The 16,597-nt window shown below is 40.9% G+C and overlaps 1 protein-coding gene across 4 annotated transcripts in view; it reads right to left on the reverse strand.

Annotated features, from left to right (window-relative positions):
* The window catches only part of BMF (Bcl2 modifying factor), a 91,351-nt gene that overhangs the window by 14,893 nt on the left and 59,861 nt on the right, over positions 1–16,597 (reverse strand). For all 4 annotated transcript variants that reach the window (XM_070734241.1, XM_070734224.1, XM_070734214.1 and 1 more), the window contains 2 exons: positions 14,466–14,786; positions 11,073–11,236 (listed from right to left, as the gene is read on the reverse strand). In XM_070734241.1, coding sequence (XP_070590342.1) covers positions 11,073–11,236; positions 14,466–14,781 — 480 coding nt within the window. In that variant the 5' untranslated portion in view covers positions 14,782–14,786. The remainder of the gene's footprint in view (positions 1–11,072; positions 11,237–14,465; positions 14,787–16,597) is intronic.

A 16,597-nucleotide genomic window follows, 5' to 3' on the forward strand; every position in this document is an offset into this window, starting at 1 on the left:
ACAATGAAGTCTCCAATAATTCAAGCTCTTTGTCAGCAGTTATGATGACTCAGTTGCTAAATCTGGAAAATGATGGCAGCAGAGAAAATCCTGCTAAGCTCCTACCTTTCTCACGCACAGTTGTGTGTATAAGAATGCCCTGAACCATTTTTCCCCCTAGTCCTAATTAAAACAAAAAAACCTGCCAGCAGTCCCAAATGAGACTATTTTTAATGATTGTGACTTGCTCCAAGGCATAGTCCTGCCTCATAATTACTTGGAGTTGTGTTGCATCATACAGGCTAATCAGAATTAGTAAAAGCAACTTTTTTTAATGTGTAGGAGACAAGAAACATGTTGCCAAAAACAAACAAACACCCAAACCAAACCAAACAAACCCAACAACCTCCACTCTACAACATAAGTACAACAATAAAGTACAGGAGATGGAAAGAAAACTCTACGTGTTCTCCTTCAATGATGAAAAACGGTTGAAAAACATTGTGGAAACATTGGAGCAACGGGTTGAGGCGCAACCCAATCTTTAAAGATTATATGTTAAATTACTAACATAGATTGGGGGGGGTTGGGGGGGGGCTATAGATTAATTTTTTTGTATTGGATTTTAAACAAAATTGTTGTAGCACTAGGAAATTTAAAGGAAACTTCTATTTGTCAATAATTATTTAGCAAACTAGATATACTATATTCTTGAGTTTAAAGTAAAAATATAATCTAAAAATATGAAAAAAGTAACTCCAAATAGACTTATGGCAAGAATTCCTAGTTTATTACACTAAGTAGGAGGGCTGTGCAGAATATTAATTCATTAGCCAATACTTTTTCTATTAGTTTTTTAAATTGTTATATTTAGTATATTTCTCATTAACATTTCGTCCTGATTAGGCAAATATTCTGAGCTACCTTCCTCAACCTGATGCTTTCCCATAGTGTGATTAGAAGAGTTGTGGACTGTGAAAAGCTATTCTTACAGGATAATTAAACCTGCATTTCTTGCTTTTAATAATGGGGGTTTTAGTGTTTTTTAAATTATTAGATTTGTTCTTACATTGTCTTTGTTATTGTTGTGAGCCGCCCCGAGTCTATGGAGAGGGGCGGCATACAAATCTAATTAATAATAATAATAATAATAATAATAATAATAATAATAATAATAATACAAGGGAAACAGTCCTTAGGGGTGGGAAAGGAAAATAAAAGTTTTGGTTCTATTTAGTGGTATAGTACTGTTTTCACAATACCACCTTTAAAGGATTGTCTCTTATTTGCCTCCCCTACTGCTATGGAAGCCAAGAAGAATGTAACAGTTTATATTTTTCTCCTTGCCTCACCACTGTAAACTTTTATTGGTCAATATATACAGCTCTCAATTACAGCTCATTTTCTACAAAAGCCTCCCAGAAGCCCTGGCCTGAAGCATTATCTCAGCCAGATCGAGGGGCCAGGGCTGGAGACTGGAGTCAGGTCTCCTGGATTTTATTGACAGTTATGCCACTCTCGTACTGCAAAAATAAACTGCCTCCATTTTTTCATAGACTCCCCAGTCTATTGAGTAAAACCCTGGGAGCCACAAGAAAGTCAGGGAGAAAACTTGTTTGCTTCTGCTTTTTTTCCTAAAACATGAACAAACTAATTAACCATGATTTGATTCGCTCGAATTTTACTCACAGGGCTGCAGCAGAGCAATGCATTGTTACTTGGGATTAAGTCTGAAGTGATGAATTTAGCAAGCCTTTGCTTTGAATAGGTACAATAAAAGCGGCTATTGTGCTCCCTGGGTTTTGTAAATATGGGTAGTCCCCGACTTACACCAATTTGTTTAGTGCCCGTTTGAAGTTAGATCAGTGAAAAAATTGACTGATGTCCAGTTTTCACATTTATGATTGTTGAAGCATCTTCATGGTCATGTGATCAAAATTCAAAAATGTTTGGCAATTGATCGAAGTGTATAAAATCATGCATGGGATAGAAAAGGTGGATAGAGAAAAAATATTTTCTCTATCACACAATACTAGGGCAAGGGGGCACTCCCTAAAGCTCACAGGTAAGAAAGCGAGGACAAATCAAGGGAAATATTTCTTCACCCAGAGGGTCATTGGTTCATGGAATTCACTTCCAGAAGAGGTCATGACAGCTGTCAGCCTGGATAGCTTCAAGGCAGGATTAGACAGATTCATGGATGCCAAGTGTATCGGTGGTTATTGAGGCAGGCAGGATTCCCTTGAGTACCATTTGTTGGGGGTCAGAGAAAAGGGAGGGTCTTGCCTTCTCTTTCTGCTCAAGATCCCCATGGACAATTGGTGGGCCACTGTGTGACACAGAATGCTGGACTCGATGGGCTTTGGCCGGATTCAGCATGGCTCTTCTTATGTTCTTATGACTCATATTTCTGACAGTTGTAGTGTCCTGGGGTCATGTGATTCATGACCTTCTGACAGAGATGGGTTCCTACTGGTTCTCACTGGCTCTTTAGAACCGCTAGTAACTCGGTGATGATGTCACAGAGCTGGTTCTGTCGATGTCCCCATGGGCGCCAGCATCTTGGATTTTGCTTCTGCGCAAAATTTTTGATTGCTGCAGGCATGTGCACGATGCGACCCTGAGCAAACCGGCAGCAAAAGGATCCAGAAGCCACCCCTGCCTTTCGACAACATGTTACTAACTTAAGAACTGCAGTAATTCACTTAACAACTGTATCAAAAAAAGTTATAAAATGGGAAAAAACTCACTTAACAAATGTTTCACGTAGCAACAGAAATGTTGGGGTCAATTAGGGTTGTAAGTCGAGGATTATATCTGTATCCTAACAAGCTATAACAAATTTAAGTAAATAAATATCTTTCTGCAATTGGTTGAGTGGGACAGTGAAGTCTGTCCACTTCCAAATGACTAAAAGAAGTTTCAATGTGTAAATAAAAAAAATAATGGGTGAGCCAAGCTCAGACATAACTACAGATGGGAGTATTATTGTGTAATTGATTTCAATATAGCCCTTACTGTACACCCAAGATGCACTAGAAATCATTAAAAACTATTTTGTAATATTTGATCCTGTGTACTTCTATCTTCAAAAAGGAGGTTTATGTCTGTTGTTACCTAAAATTAATAATTAAACCACTGGCTGTTGGAAAAGTGATTCAGGTGTTGCGATATGTCTCACTTACAAAGATCAGAACAGTGTAAGTCATGGTACTTTCTGTTATCTATGGAAATTAAAGTTGGAATTTAAGAGACCAGGATAAGAGTATTGATGCTTTTGAACTTTGGTGTTGAGAAGTTTCTTGGGAATACTGTGGACAGCCAAGGAATTAACAAATGGCTCATTGAACAAATCAACTATTTTTCACTTGAGGCATAAATGATAAAGCCCAAATTATCCTACTTTAAGCACATTATGTGAAGAAGGCTAAACTGCTAGACAAGGCAGAAGAAAACAGAATAACCAGCAGCCTGGTGAATTGACTCAGTTACAAGCAATGGTGGGTACAATGTTAGACAATCTGAAAGACCTGTCATCTATTTACATGGTCAATATTGACTTAATGGCATAAAATCAATATATCAATTATCTGTTTTGGAATACCTGCAAACAACAGGAAATTATTAGATAAACCAACTTTCCTTCTCCCCCACCCCAATAGAGAAGAGGAATACAAGTTGAGCTTAATACGAATGCCAATCAACTGCAAGACAAACCAAATGTTCAATTGGAGACTGTGTTAAATATTGATTCCAAATTGCATATATACTGTAGGCCAGGCCAGGGAACTGAATATGAATGAATCATAATTAGTTTTTTTTTCCAATCCAGTTAGAGAAAGAGAAACAAACATCTCAAGGCTTGTTTTCACTCACAGTCTCATATACAGATACAACTAAATCCAGGCTTAACATTGCCTGTAAACATAGTTTCATGGAAATGTAAACTTAAAAGAAAAAGAATCAGATAAACTCCAAATATTTGTTATTGAGGCTGGTGTAGGGATTATGGTACTAACCAAGGACCAAGGAAATCCAAATTCAAGTCTACCCGTAATTCATGTATGATTCCTTCCTATTGAAGGACCGTGGCTATGGGTAAGAAATAAGGAGGAATATTAGTAAATTTTAGCTCTGCATATTATAGTGAAAGAACCTTTATCTCAGCCACATAGGACTTTTTCAGGGCACCAGTGGAAAAGGTTGTTTTTTTACCCACTCATTCTCAATGGATGGTCATCTGGTCATTTTAATAATTCTTCTACTATAACAAAATCCTCCCTTTCCTCAATTATTTTTTAATTAATTATTTTGCATAAGTGCACCTTTCTGCCTACCATTCCTGTCCGCATGTCTTTTTTATCTTTTCTATCTCTACTTTATACTTATATTATGTTAAACATACAATACAATACTATATTTGTATGACAAATAAAATAAATAAATAAAAATAAAATAAATATCTTCCACATCTTTTAGGAATCTTTTGTTGAGAACACAGAACTGGGCGAGGAAGGAAGACCGAGTGATAGCAGATCGAGTATTTCTTTCCTGCCTTCTGTTTAAAAATAAAGAGTTTGCACATATACAATGATGAGAGAAAGAGAGACAGAGAAGGGACTGTCAGCCTGCACACACTTTCTCCTCCTTTATGCCAGTGTTTCCCAACCTTGGCAACTTGAAGATATTTGGACTGCAACTCCCAGAATTCCCCAGCCAGCGAATGCTGGCTGGGGAATTCTGGGAGTTGAAGTGCAAATATCTTCAAGTTGCCAAGGTTGGGAAACACTGCTTTATTCCACTCCATTATTTCAGCTGAAAGAGACAGAGCTCCTCCTCTCTCGCCTGCCTCAGCTCGTAGTAAAGAGGGAGGCTTTTGTTTACTAACTCTCCCACATGCTTGGATGACACATGATGCTCCTTCCCTATTTCTGCGCTGCAGTGGTTCCTCACTGGCTCTTGGTGCCACAGCAACACGCACACACGTCTTGCCTGAAGAAAAGGGAGGGGGAGACTCACATTTCTTTTTTTGGTTACAGCTTTTTTCCCCCTTCCCCTGGGGCATTCTTGGACACATTTCTCAGACAAAGACATTGGATAGCTGCACTCCCCAGATGGAACGGGTCAGGTTACAACCAGTTCTACAGCTTCCCTTCAGGACTCTTGACAGGAAAAACAAAGCCCTGTTAACCTTTGCCATTCTAAACAAAGTTAGCTACCCCAGAACTGACATTAGGGACAGATGCTGATGGAATTACTATCTAGGATGGGGGGAAAAAACAATGCCAGGAGGATTTGAGGAGAAGGAGGTGGTTAATTCTCCTCTTACCTATCAAACACATGGAGTTCTTACATTTATGAAAAGCAAGAAGTTAGAATGGCACGCCTTGCACTAATTTTATTTATTTGTTGAGTACGTATTGGTAGCACAGCTTCAACCGCAACAACACAAGAGCACGCAACAGATTCAAACTTAATATTAACCGCTCCAAACTTGACCGTAAAAAATATGACTTTAGCAATCGAGTTGTCGAAGCGTGGAACTCATTACCGGACTCAGTAGTGTCAACCCCTAAGCCCCAACATTTCTCCCTTAGACTATCCACGATTGACCTCTCCAGATTCCTAAGAGGTCAGTAAGGGGCGTGCATAAGTGCACTAGTGTGCCTTTCGTCCCCTGTCCAATTGTCTTTCCTTTATCTCATATATCATATATATTTTCTTCCTTTCATATATCTTCTCCTCTATTTTACATATTATCTTTATATATATTACTTCATGTCTATTCTCTTCAATATGTATTGTGCATTGAACAAAATAAATAAATGTAAAATAAAAAAATAAATACACAAAGACATAACACTATTTATATACATGATATGAGTACTAATAAGAGGGAAACAAGGACAGGGATGATAGGCACCCTCCTCGCCTTCCGCAAGACTCTGAAGACCTACCTAGTCACCAGGCATGGGGTAATTGATGTATTCCCTTTTTGGCCAGTAAGATTTATGTGTGGTTATGATTGGGTAGAATTGACTGTTTTTTAATGATAGTGGGTTTTTAGCTATAGTTTTAATTATTGGATTTGTACTGCATTGTTTATTTTTGTTGTGAGCTGCCCCGAGTCTTCGTAGAGGGGCGACATACAAATCTAATAAATTATTATTAATTATTATTATTATTACATAGGGAAGACCATCAATCCTAAGTCAATGTTCTTTCCTTTTTGCACAATAGTGCAGTCTGATTGCAACCATAAGGTGACACAATAAACAAGTTACAGTTCTGGTCACCAATAATCTTCCAGAAAAGTACCAGATAACACATCACTGTGTCTTTATCAACAGGATGAGAAGAAAATGGCCCCAAAGAATATAAACCACCAGCACAAACTTAGCAATAGGTGTTGGTGTCCTTCAGTATAGTTCCACACAAAGAAGATGATTCCCTATTTCCATATGTATATGGAATCCCTTAATCCAGACCTTACCAAATAAATAAGAGGGGTACATAAGTGCACCTTTCTGCCTACCATTCCTGTCCTCATGTCTTTTTTATATTTTCTATCTCTATTTTATACTTATATTATGTTAAACATACAATGCAATACTATATTTGTATGACAAATAAAATAAATAAATAAAAATAAAGCCTATCTATGTCGCCTGCAGAATTATGCAGGCCTCTTATTGACCTCTTAGGAATCGGGGAATTTTTCTAGTCATTTTTTTTTCACCCTGGCAAAATTGTTCTCTTTTGATGAACATAAAATCAGAGGTACCATTCGTTTTATCTGAAACCATTTCTCTCCCTGCCCCAAACAAACTTCACACAAGTACCGCTATGTCTCAAAAATTGCAGGCAGAAACCTGGGAGAAAAAGGGTATGAAGTAAAATGAAGCCTGAGATTGTAGGAAAAGCAACGGAGCAATCTGAACATCTGGCGCTGCACGGAAATCTAGCCCCAGTGAACATATACACACATCCATTCCTCCCTGAGTGGATTCTGCATTTGCAAGAACTTGGCAGCTGCCACAGAGTTCCTATAGGAAATAGCAATGGCTGTAACTTAAAGCTCTAGCCCTCTGCAGCCGTTGCCTAGTTCCATCCCCCACATGACCCGGGTCCACCACAGTTTCCTGAAGTGGTTGCAGGCTACTACTCCTGTTCAGTTGGAAACACCCACAATCGGGCAGTGAAACTTCTCTGCTTGATTTATATCCATTAAAAGAGCTCTTATCTTCCACCAAATACATTATGTTCATAAAAATATAAGTTTCCTTTACAAATATGGTAGACTTCGTTGTGGATCTCATTGGCCCGCTAAGCTCTGGCGTGGTGACACAACATGCATTTGTCTTTAGAAGAGAAACAGAAGTCGCAGCAATGATAAGCTCCTGAGTGCAATTCTTCTCAGAAGGGATGTAAAGTGGCCCAAGCTGAAATCAGGTCAGTCTAGGTCAGTGTTTCCCAACCTTGGCAACTTGAAGATATTTGGACTTCAACTCCCAGAATTCCCCAGCCAGGGAATGCTGGCTGGGGAATTCTGGGAGTTGAAGTCCAGATATCTTCAAGTTGCCAAGGTTGGGAAACACTGGTTTAGGTAGGTTAAAATAAACCGTCTTGGATGATTCCTCCTCTCCTGTAAAGCATTTTTGAGAGATCTGCTTGGGTTTCACACAGTGGTGGGCTGCTAGGTGGAACGACTAATTGGGCTCACCTCCACGGCTCTGGAGGTGCTGTGAGTTCGAGCGGAATTATGCTTCTGCGCCAGTGCAGGTAGCAAAATCACGCAGGTGCACCAGTGTTCTAGTGAGATTTTTTGCTTCTGCACATGCAAAAAACCCTCGCCGGAACACGGGCGTACTTGTGTCTCCATGCGTGATTTTGCTACCTGCACGGGCGCAGAAGCATAATTCCGCTCGAACTCACAGTACCTCCAGAGCCGTGGAGGCGAGTCCAATTAGGCATGCTGGCTAGCAGCCCACCCCTGGTTTGACACAAGGAAGGACAATCCACAAGGGTACCTTACAAACTAATAGTGGGAAGTGGAGGCTAGTGGTGGTGAATAGAGAAAAAGAGTAGAGGGCAGGGGAGGGGAGGGGAGAGGAGAGGAAAAGAGAAGAGAGAAGGGAAGGGAAGGGGAGAGGGGAGAGGAGAGGAGAGGAAAAGAGAAGAGAGGAGAAGGGAAGGGAAGGGGAGAGGAGAGAAGAGGGGAGGGGAGAGGAAAACAGAAGAGAGGAGAGGAGAAAGGAAGGGGAGAGGGGAGAGGAGAGGAAAAGAGAACGGAGGAGAAGGGAAGGGGAGAGGAGAGGGGAGAGGAGAGGAAAAGAGAACAGAGGAGAGGAGAGGGAAGGAAAAAGTACCCAGTATCCAATGATAACATCACCACCTCCTGAAAGACCTAGAGGAAAAGAACTGTACAGCTGATTAGTCTGGAGTAGGATATTTTATAAAATAGAAAAAATTGTGGTGAGCCTTCTAAGAACTCTTCCCACTTCCGCAAATCTTCTCTTTCAGAGAATTTAATCAAAAAGTCTAACAAAATACTCCTTTGAAGATGGGTTGACACCAAGTTCTTTTTGGTGTAGATGCCAAAAGACACCTTGGAGCGCCAATAGTGAACCAGTGTAGGAGGGCTTCCCATCCGAAATTTAGTATCTCATCTTTGCTAGAAACTCAGTGGCCACATTCATATAATTTGACTCAAGAAGGTCAATCAAAAACCTAGCAGCTGCATTTACACGACATGCTAAGCATGCTAAAGGTTCATCCTTGGATCTTATTTTATGTGGCTTGATATGTTAGACATACCCAAAGTTTTCAGTTAATTTATGGCTTTTTATATTATGCAGATCTAACTTGTTGATCTAACTTATTTTCAGAGTTACTGTCTTATGTGAACGTATCATATTAAAAGGCTTTTGGCAAACCCTTCTATCAGTCTTGGACACTTACATCTATTTGCAATCTGTGCAGAAGAGAACTAAGTAGGGTTTGCTGGCTTTAAAAACGAAAAGTGCTTTAGATCATACATGCGCATCTTCCTGCTCTTCATTTATGCAACCTGCCTTTTTCCAGGTTTTCCAGGTTTCCAGACAGCTGCTGCTTTAACAGTCATGCTAATGAATGGATAGAATAGACCAGTGATGGCAAACCATTTTTTGTTTTGCGTGCCAGGAGGGTGCGTGCATGTGCTAGCACGTGCCCACACCCATTCCCTCCCCCATGCATGCGCATTTGCCTCCCCTCATGCATGCACCATGCTTCCCTTGTGCATTCATACTACCCCATCCATCCTCGTGCATCCACACAGGCCTCACTGGGGCCTGGGATGGTGAAAAATGGCCAAACAGGAAGTTCGGAAAAACAGATTTCAGGTTTTCCCATTGTGCTGTTTTTCGCACTGCGGAGCTTTCAGGGAAGCTTCCTATAGCCCCAGAGTGCAAAAAACAGCACAACGAGGAAACTGGAAGTCCATTTTCTGAACTTCCGGTTAGCCCATTGGGCGGGTTTTTGCACTCCAGGGCTTCAGGGAAGCTTCCCTAAAACCTCCGGAGGGCAAAACAGCTTTCCCAAGGCCGAAAACCAGCTGGCTAGTGCACACATGCAGGCTGGAGCTGACAAAGGGCAACGCCTCAGGTGCCCGCTGACATGACTCCATGTGCCCCCTGTGGGACACGTGCCATAGGTTCGCCCTCACGGGCATATACTATACCAGGAACTCATTTGTTTTTACAATTACAAGAAAGTCTGGAAAAACTCTGGCTGCTTTAATTAAGACCAAAAAAGTGCTGTGTGTGTGCAAGTTTCAAAGCACTTCTTTTAAAACACTTCTGAAGCATGCATAGTTCCCTTCATTTTAACCATTATAATACAGACTACTTGTAGTACCTGGGAGAATTACACAGATGCTTTTTACTCAAAGCTTTTGAGGACCATGGCATCGTGCTTCACCCATCACACTATGTTAGTTTCTTTCAGCTGCTTCACAAGGCAGCACCAACAGAAATCTCCAAAGTGACAGATACTTCAGGGCATTAGGAGAGAGAGTTGGATTCTTCATGGTATTTAAGGCTGAACTACATTTGGGACTAGATGTCAAAGCATGAAATTTGGCTTCCTGAAAGCCTTGCCTACTTGTTCTGCTTTCCAGCTGACGGGCTTAGTCAGCAGAAAATATTCTACCTTTCCATGACTAATGGAAACAGAAGACTTTACAGGATAGAGAATGGCAGAGAGGCCTTGTTATTTCTCTCTCTCTCTCAACTCCACTGCTAAAATAATAAATCTGAGGTAAACAGATACCCCTCAAAGTATTTGCAGTTTCTAAGTTGTCCTTGGAAGCAGAAAGCAAGGCTCAAAGTGGTAGATTGGTAAGCAGAAAGAAAATAAAAAATATATATTTAAGAACCGGCATCAGGAGGACTACTTGCCCACTACAGTACTTAGAAAGACTAAATTTGATTCTTTTCATTTTAGTTTCATCGATTTAAAAAAAACTTTGTTCAATAGATTTATTGAACTTTATTTAATAGAACAGGGGCCTCCACCCTTGACAACTTTACGACTTGTGGACTTCAACTCCCATAATTCCCTACCCAGCATGTGCTGGCTGAGGAATTATGGGAATTGAAGTCCACAAATCATAAAGTTGCCAAGGTTGGAGAATCCTGCAATAAAAGACATTCAAAAACAAATCTACTTCTTTTTTTTAATAATGTACCTCTTTATCTGCAAACTTTATTTATTTTTTATTCGGCTGCAGCATAACTAAACAAAGAAAACCAGCTGTACATTCAGAAATTATTATATTAGTATTTCTGTTAGGAAGAACTATTGTACTCCTGTAAATAAATTACAATAGAATCAAATAAAGAATAATAATTAAATATATTTCAGAAAACAGTTCCCGGTTTTGAAACAAACTGTATATTATCAATATTAACACAAAGCACACTCCAATATGCTGTGATGGCGCAGAAGTTACACTACTTGGCCAATCAACTTATTCATAAATCCTTCTTCCAATGAGTTAATTCTGCTGCCTTACTGCTACCCCTAGTGTACTTGCTCTTCAAGCTGCCTACCCTCTGTAGATGAAGCCTGTGGAACTGATCTGCAATGCACTGTAACTTCCGTGCAATCCGAACTTCGGTACGCAATTCCTGCAGACTTTCCTGAGGTTCCTCCTGGAGATGGGGATTCAATGTGAAACCGATTGGTTGGACATGTAAACGGTATCCAGCATTTCCTGCCAAATATCATACAAAAAGGTGTTTATACCACAATATGATATAAGATTATTTTTTACATCAACAGTATGACGTTAGACAACTCTTTGGTGTTATTGTTGTGCCTTTGAGTTAGAATTAACTGCCTGGAGTAGACCCTTCAGTTTCTTAGCCAGATTTTCAGAACCCTTGATTCCTAGGACTGAAAGATAGCAACTGGCCCAAGGTCAGTCAACTGTGCCTAAGTCAAGATTAGAACACATACACTCCTAGCACCTTAGTTATTACATCAAGCTGGTTCGTTTAAACAATATAAACTCAATATAAACTCCAGAACTCAAAATTTGGAGTATTATACCCATGGTAACTAATATGGTTTTAATCAACTTTTAATTTAGTACTATTACTGCATCTAAACCAAGTGAAGAGACTTTTTTTTTTACTACCACATTGTGGGAGAGGCTTATTTTGGGGTGTGACTTGATGGTCATGTGACGGGATGGAGTGGCCTGGGTAGGAGTGGCTTGCTGGCCATGTGACCAGGTGGGAGTGGCTTGATGATCATGTGACCGGGAGGTGGCTCAAAGGTCATGTGACTGGCTTAAAGGTGGCCAACTTGATGTCACTCACGTCAAGGGTTTGGGTTAGGGTTCCTGGCCTCTCCTTGCCTCAAAGAGTTACAAGATATTTACTATTACTGAATAGCCAAAATATATTATTTAATCCTATATGTATATATGCCATATGTGCAGGGGTGGATAGCAGGCAGGACGGGGTGAAATGCAGCTCCACCAGCAGAAATGAAGCTGTCTGCCCAGCTGAACATCCCCCCCTTCCATCCTCCTCCTTGGAAAGCGGCAGGGAGACCGGCACCGGCAGGAGTTGCAGGGGGCCCATTTCCTCCCCCCCTCTTTTCTCAACAGCTGATCAGCACCCATTCGCCTAGCTACCCAGCCTGAGGCAGGGGGCGACCCAGGAAGGAGAGCGCGGGAAACGCGAAGCAAATTGTCACCCTACAGAGCGACACTGGTGAGGTTTTAAGTTGATGACTTAACAGTTCACTTACATGATGATGACCGTTCAAGCCACTCCCACCTGGTCACATGGCCGACAAGGCACTCGTACCCAGTCACATGACTATCAAGCCACACCCATAAAATAAGCCACACCCACAGTGTGGCAGTAAAAATTTTGGCTGCCCATTATTGCATATGTGTACATACATATTATACACAGGCACTCAAAAATATACATTATCTACTATATGTAAGCTCCATTTTTGCTACTCCCACTGGTTCCCCCCCCCCCCCCACCCGGTGTGGGCAGTAGCCCATGACTGTCTATACCCCACCTTTCTATTAGGAGCTAAAGCTGGTGCTCCCCTCATTTTATCTTTACAACTCTGTGAGGAAAATTGGACTAAGAGGGAGCAAACTACCCAAATTTACCAGTGACTTTTTTGTCAGTCCCCAATTCAAAACCATAACAACACATTCACTCCCTCATATGAATTCGAGTTGCAATTAGTTACCAATTAATTTGAGAGGAGGACAACTTAGATTACCTTTCTTCTAAACTATTACTGGAGCTTGTGCTATTGAACTATAAGGAACAAAGAGTTTATACAAGCACATCCTAGAGTCGTGTGGCACAGTTATTAGAATGCAATACTGTAGGCTAATTCTGCTACCTGCTACCTGCCGACTGCCAGCAGTTCATCCTCACTGTCCCAAGATTGACTCAGCCTTTCATCCGTCCAAGTGGGTAAAATGAGAACCTAGATTTTTGGGGGCAATATTCTGACTCTGCAAACTGCTTAGAGTGAGTGGTAAAGCACTGGGAAGCAGAATATAAATCTAAGCACTTTTGCTATTGCAAGAAATGTCAAGTGAGGGCAATTCATTTATTAATTCTGCATTTTAGTTGATTATTTTTTAATTTTAGATTATTAATATATTTTAATTAATTAATATATTATTAATATATATTAATATATCATTGATCATCTACTTCTTTTTTTGATAACACTAACTCTGTTTGGATAACTAGCTCAGTTCTGCATATTATGAAGACTGATTCTAAGTGACTTGACACCAAAATTCAATGGAGGGTTTCACTGCTGCCAAATGTTGGTGGCCAAAGACGAGAAAGCATGGAGTCACATGTAAATCTTGAGGTGCTGGCTGCCTAGTCTTGCTTTAAATGAAATACAGTGGTACCTTTACTTACGAACTTAATTCGTTCCATGACCAGGTTCTTAAGTAGAAAAGTTTGTAAGAAGAAGCAATTTTTCCTATAGGAATCAATGTTAAAGAAAATAATGTGTGCGATTGGGGAAACCACAGGGAGGGTGGAGGCCCTGTTTCCTCCCAGGAGATTCCTAGTGAGGCCCCACAGAGGCTTCTCCCCGCCTTTTCTGGCCCTGTTTCCTCCCAGGAGATTCCTAGAGAGGCCCCACAGAGGCTTTTCCCCACCTTTTCCAGCCCTCTTTCCTCCCAGGAGATTACTAGTGAGGCCCTACAGAGGCTTCTCCCCACTTTTTCCGGCCTTGTTTCCTCCCAAGAGATTCCTAGAGCGGCCCCACAGAGGCTTCTCCACGCCTTTTCCGGCCCTGTTTCCTCCCAGGAGATTCCTAGAGAGACCCCACAGAGGCTTTTCCCCACCTTTTCCAGCCCTCTTTCCTCCCAGGAGATTCCTTGAGAGGCCCCACAGAGGCTTTTCCCCACCTTTTCCGGCCCTCTTTCCTCCCAGGAGATTCCTAGTGAGGCCCCACAGAGGCTTCTCCCTGCCTTTTCCGGCCCTGTTTCCTCCCAGGAGATTCCTAGAGAGGTCCCACAGAGGCTTCTGCCTGCCTTTTCCGGCCCTGTTTCCTCCCAGAAGATTCCTAGAGAGGCCCCAAAGAGGCTTCTCCCTGCCTTTTCCAGTTACAGTTTCAGAGGCTCAGGTTTGTAAGCGGAAAATGGTTCTTGAGAAGAGGCAAAAAAATCTTGAACACCCGGTTCTTATCTAGAAAAGTTCTTAGGTAGAGGTACCTCTGTACTCTGATCATGAAGCAGGACCTCCCCTTACCTGTTTCACATAGAGCCAGCTAAAAGATTCTGAGATAACTATTTGAAGCCACAGCGGAGGCAATTGCTGCTTTGCTCAAGAACAACACGGTTCATTTAAAAAAGGGAACAGACTGTATCTCTGGTTCACTGCCTTTTCTCACTGTAGACAAAGAAAGAAGTAACAGCTGATGATTCTTACCATAAAAGAGTCTCTGAGGCTCTTGGGTGACTCCACAAGGTAACATGATATCCTGGCTGGAAGAGGAGGCATTGAGGGTCTGTGTTGCCTTGTCCTGTTGTTTGGCATGCCGGCTGCCTGGGCCGCAACAGTGTGTAAGTGGGAAGAGCTGGAATCTGCCCAGGAGGCAGTTGTAAGATTTGCTCTGGGTGAAAATGCCACGAAAGGCCATCTTGCTGGACTGACTGACCAGTTCACAGTCATCCGAGTGGAATACATCATCATCTAACCCATCCAAATGGGAAAAATCATCTTCCAGGTAAACAGGGGGATCCATTTCACCTGAAAATATATAATAAGAATATTACAACACTAGATAATACACTATGAATAACAGAGGCAAAAACATACATTCATTTTATTTGCCACACAAAGCTATTTCTGAATGCTGCCTGGGGGGAAAAGTTAATTGGTTAGTGAAGGAGGCCCTTTGGCCCAGTTCTCTCTTCTTCTTTAAAACAAAATTCTCAAGCAAATGGGAAACAAAATGTTCAGACTGTTTACAGTCTGGTCAGTCCTATGAAGAAAGTTAAAAGAGAAAAAAAATTAGCTTCCAGGAAAATCATTTTGGAATGCAATAAATCACATTAATAATTTAACCAGCATTCCGCTCTCAAAAAAGATTATTCTAAATGCTCTACACAGTTTTCAGAATTCTTAATGTACAGTATCTGTACATTAATCTTAATTCATTAAGAATTCTTAATGCACAGTATCTGAAATATTGGTCAAGTTTGTTAATCTTGATCCGCCCCGAGCCCACCAGGAGAAGGGCAGCTTATAAATCTAATAAATCATCATCATCATCTAAATCAGTGTTTCCCAACCTTGGCCACTTGAAGATATTTGGACTTCAACTCCCAGAATTCGCCAGCCAGATATCTTCAAGTGGTCAAGGTTGGGAAACACTGCCTTAAAAAACCTCCTTTATATACCATCATCCAGTCTGTTTAAATATGGAAGAGTCCACTACCTCTCAAGGCATTTGTTCCCCTTGTGCTCCTACTTTTAGGATGGCTGGGGAATTCTGGGAGTTGAAGTCCAGATATCTACAAGTGGCCATGGTTGGGAAACACTGGTCTAAATCATCTAAATCATAGAGCCAGTTGAACCTGGGGCTGAGTGTGCCACTCCAATTTACTAGGAAATATAACCAAGTATAGCTGGTTTTTACCATTTTAGTGCAAAAAAAAATCCGAGTCTTTCTTGGACATGAACTACCTTAAATATATCAGTTTTCCATCTTAAACTTGAGATGTGGAGAAATACTTCCCATGTCCATAAAAGAACTGGAATAAATATATATTACACACACACATTTTAAAAATCTGCAGTGCAATTTGCAGTTTTAAAAAATGCATGTGTTTAAGTGTGCAATACATCTCTCTGTATCCATATAATATATATGAATGCCTCTCTTGGGCATCCTACATGGTATAGGGCCAAGCTACTTACGCACCATCACATTAGCTCATCCCACTCATTCAGGGAATGCTACTGTAGACCAATTACCTGCTGACCAACAACTCTCAAATTGCCAACTGGTATGAAAGGTGATGATGTCCAGCAGCATTTAGTTTTAAAAAAAAACCTCTTTGCACCTGAGCAGAGAGAAAGTTGCCCACACAGCAGAGGAACAAATATGAGCTCCTAGTTGATTAAGATTTTGGAAAACTGCAAGAGAAGAATGACCCCCTTGAATGTAACTTGGATTAATTGCAAGGAAACGCTGGACCCCCTACCACTTTATATATATATAAAATGATTCGACACAAAAATATGTAACTCTTCCCTGGTGCAGAGCTGAAGGGATTGGATACTGTAGCCTAGAGGATAATTCTCTGTCTTACAAGGCAAAGGTTGCAGGTTCAAGTCCCAGTGGGTATGGCTAGCTGATGAGGCCAAAATAAGGCTGAAATAGATCTATCCTAGTCTCCATTAACTTTCAAATTCAGCAAAAAAAAAGTGATATATATATATATATTTAATATTACTTAATTAATTAGATTTGTATGCCGCCCCTCTCCGGAGACTTGGAGTGGCTCACAACAACAGAACATAGTACAAATCCAATAGTTAAAAACAATTTAAAA

Source organism: Erythrolamprus reginae, chromosome 1 (assembly GCF_031021105.1).
Source record: "Erythrolamprus reginae isolate rEryReg1 chromosome 1, rEryReg1.hap1, whole genome shotgun sequence".
NCBI classification, from domain to species: domain Eukaryota; kingdom Metazoa; phylum Chordata; class Lepidosauria; order Squamata; family Dipsadidae; genus Erythrolamprus; species Erythrolamprus reginae.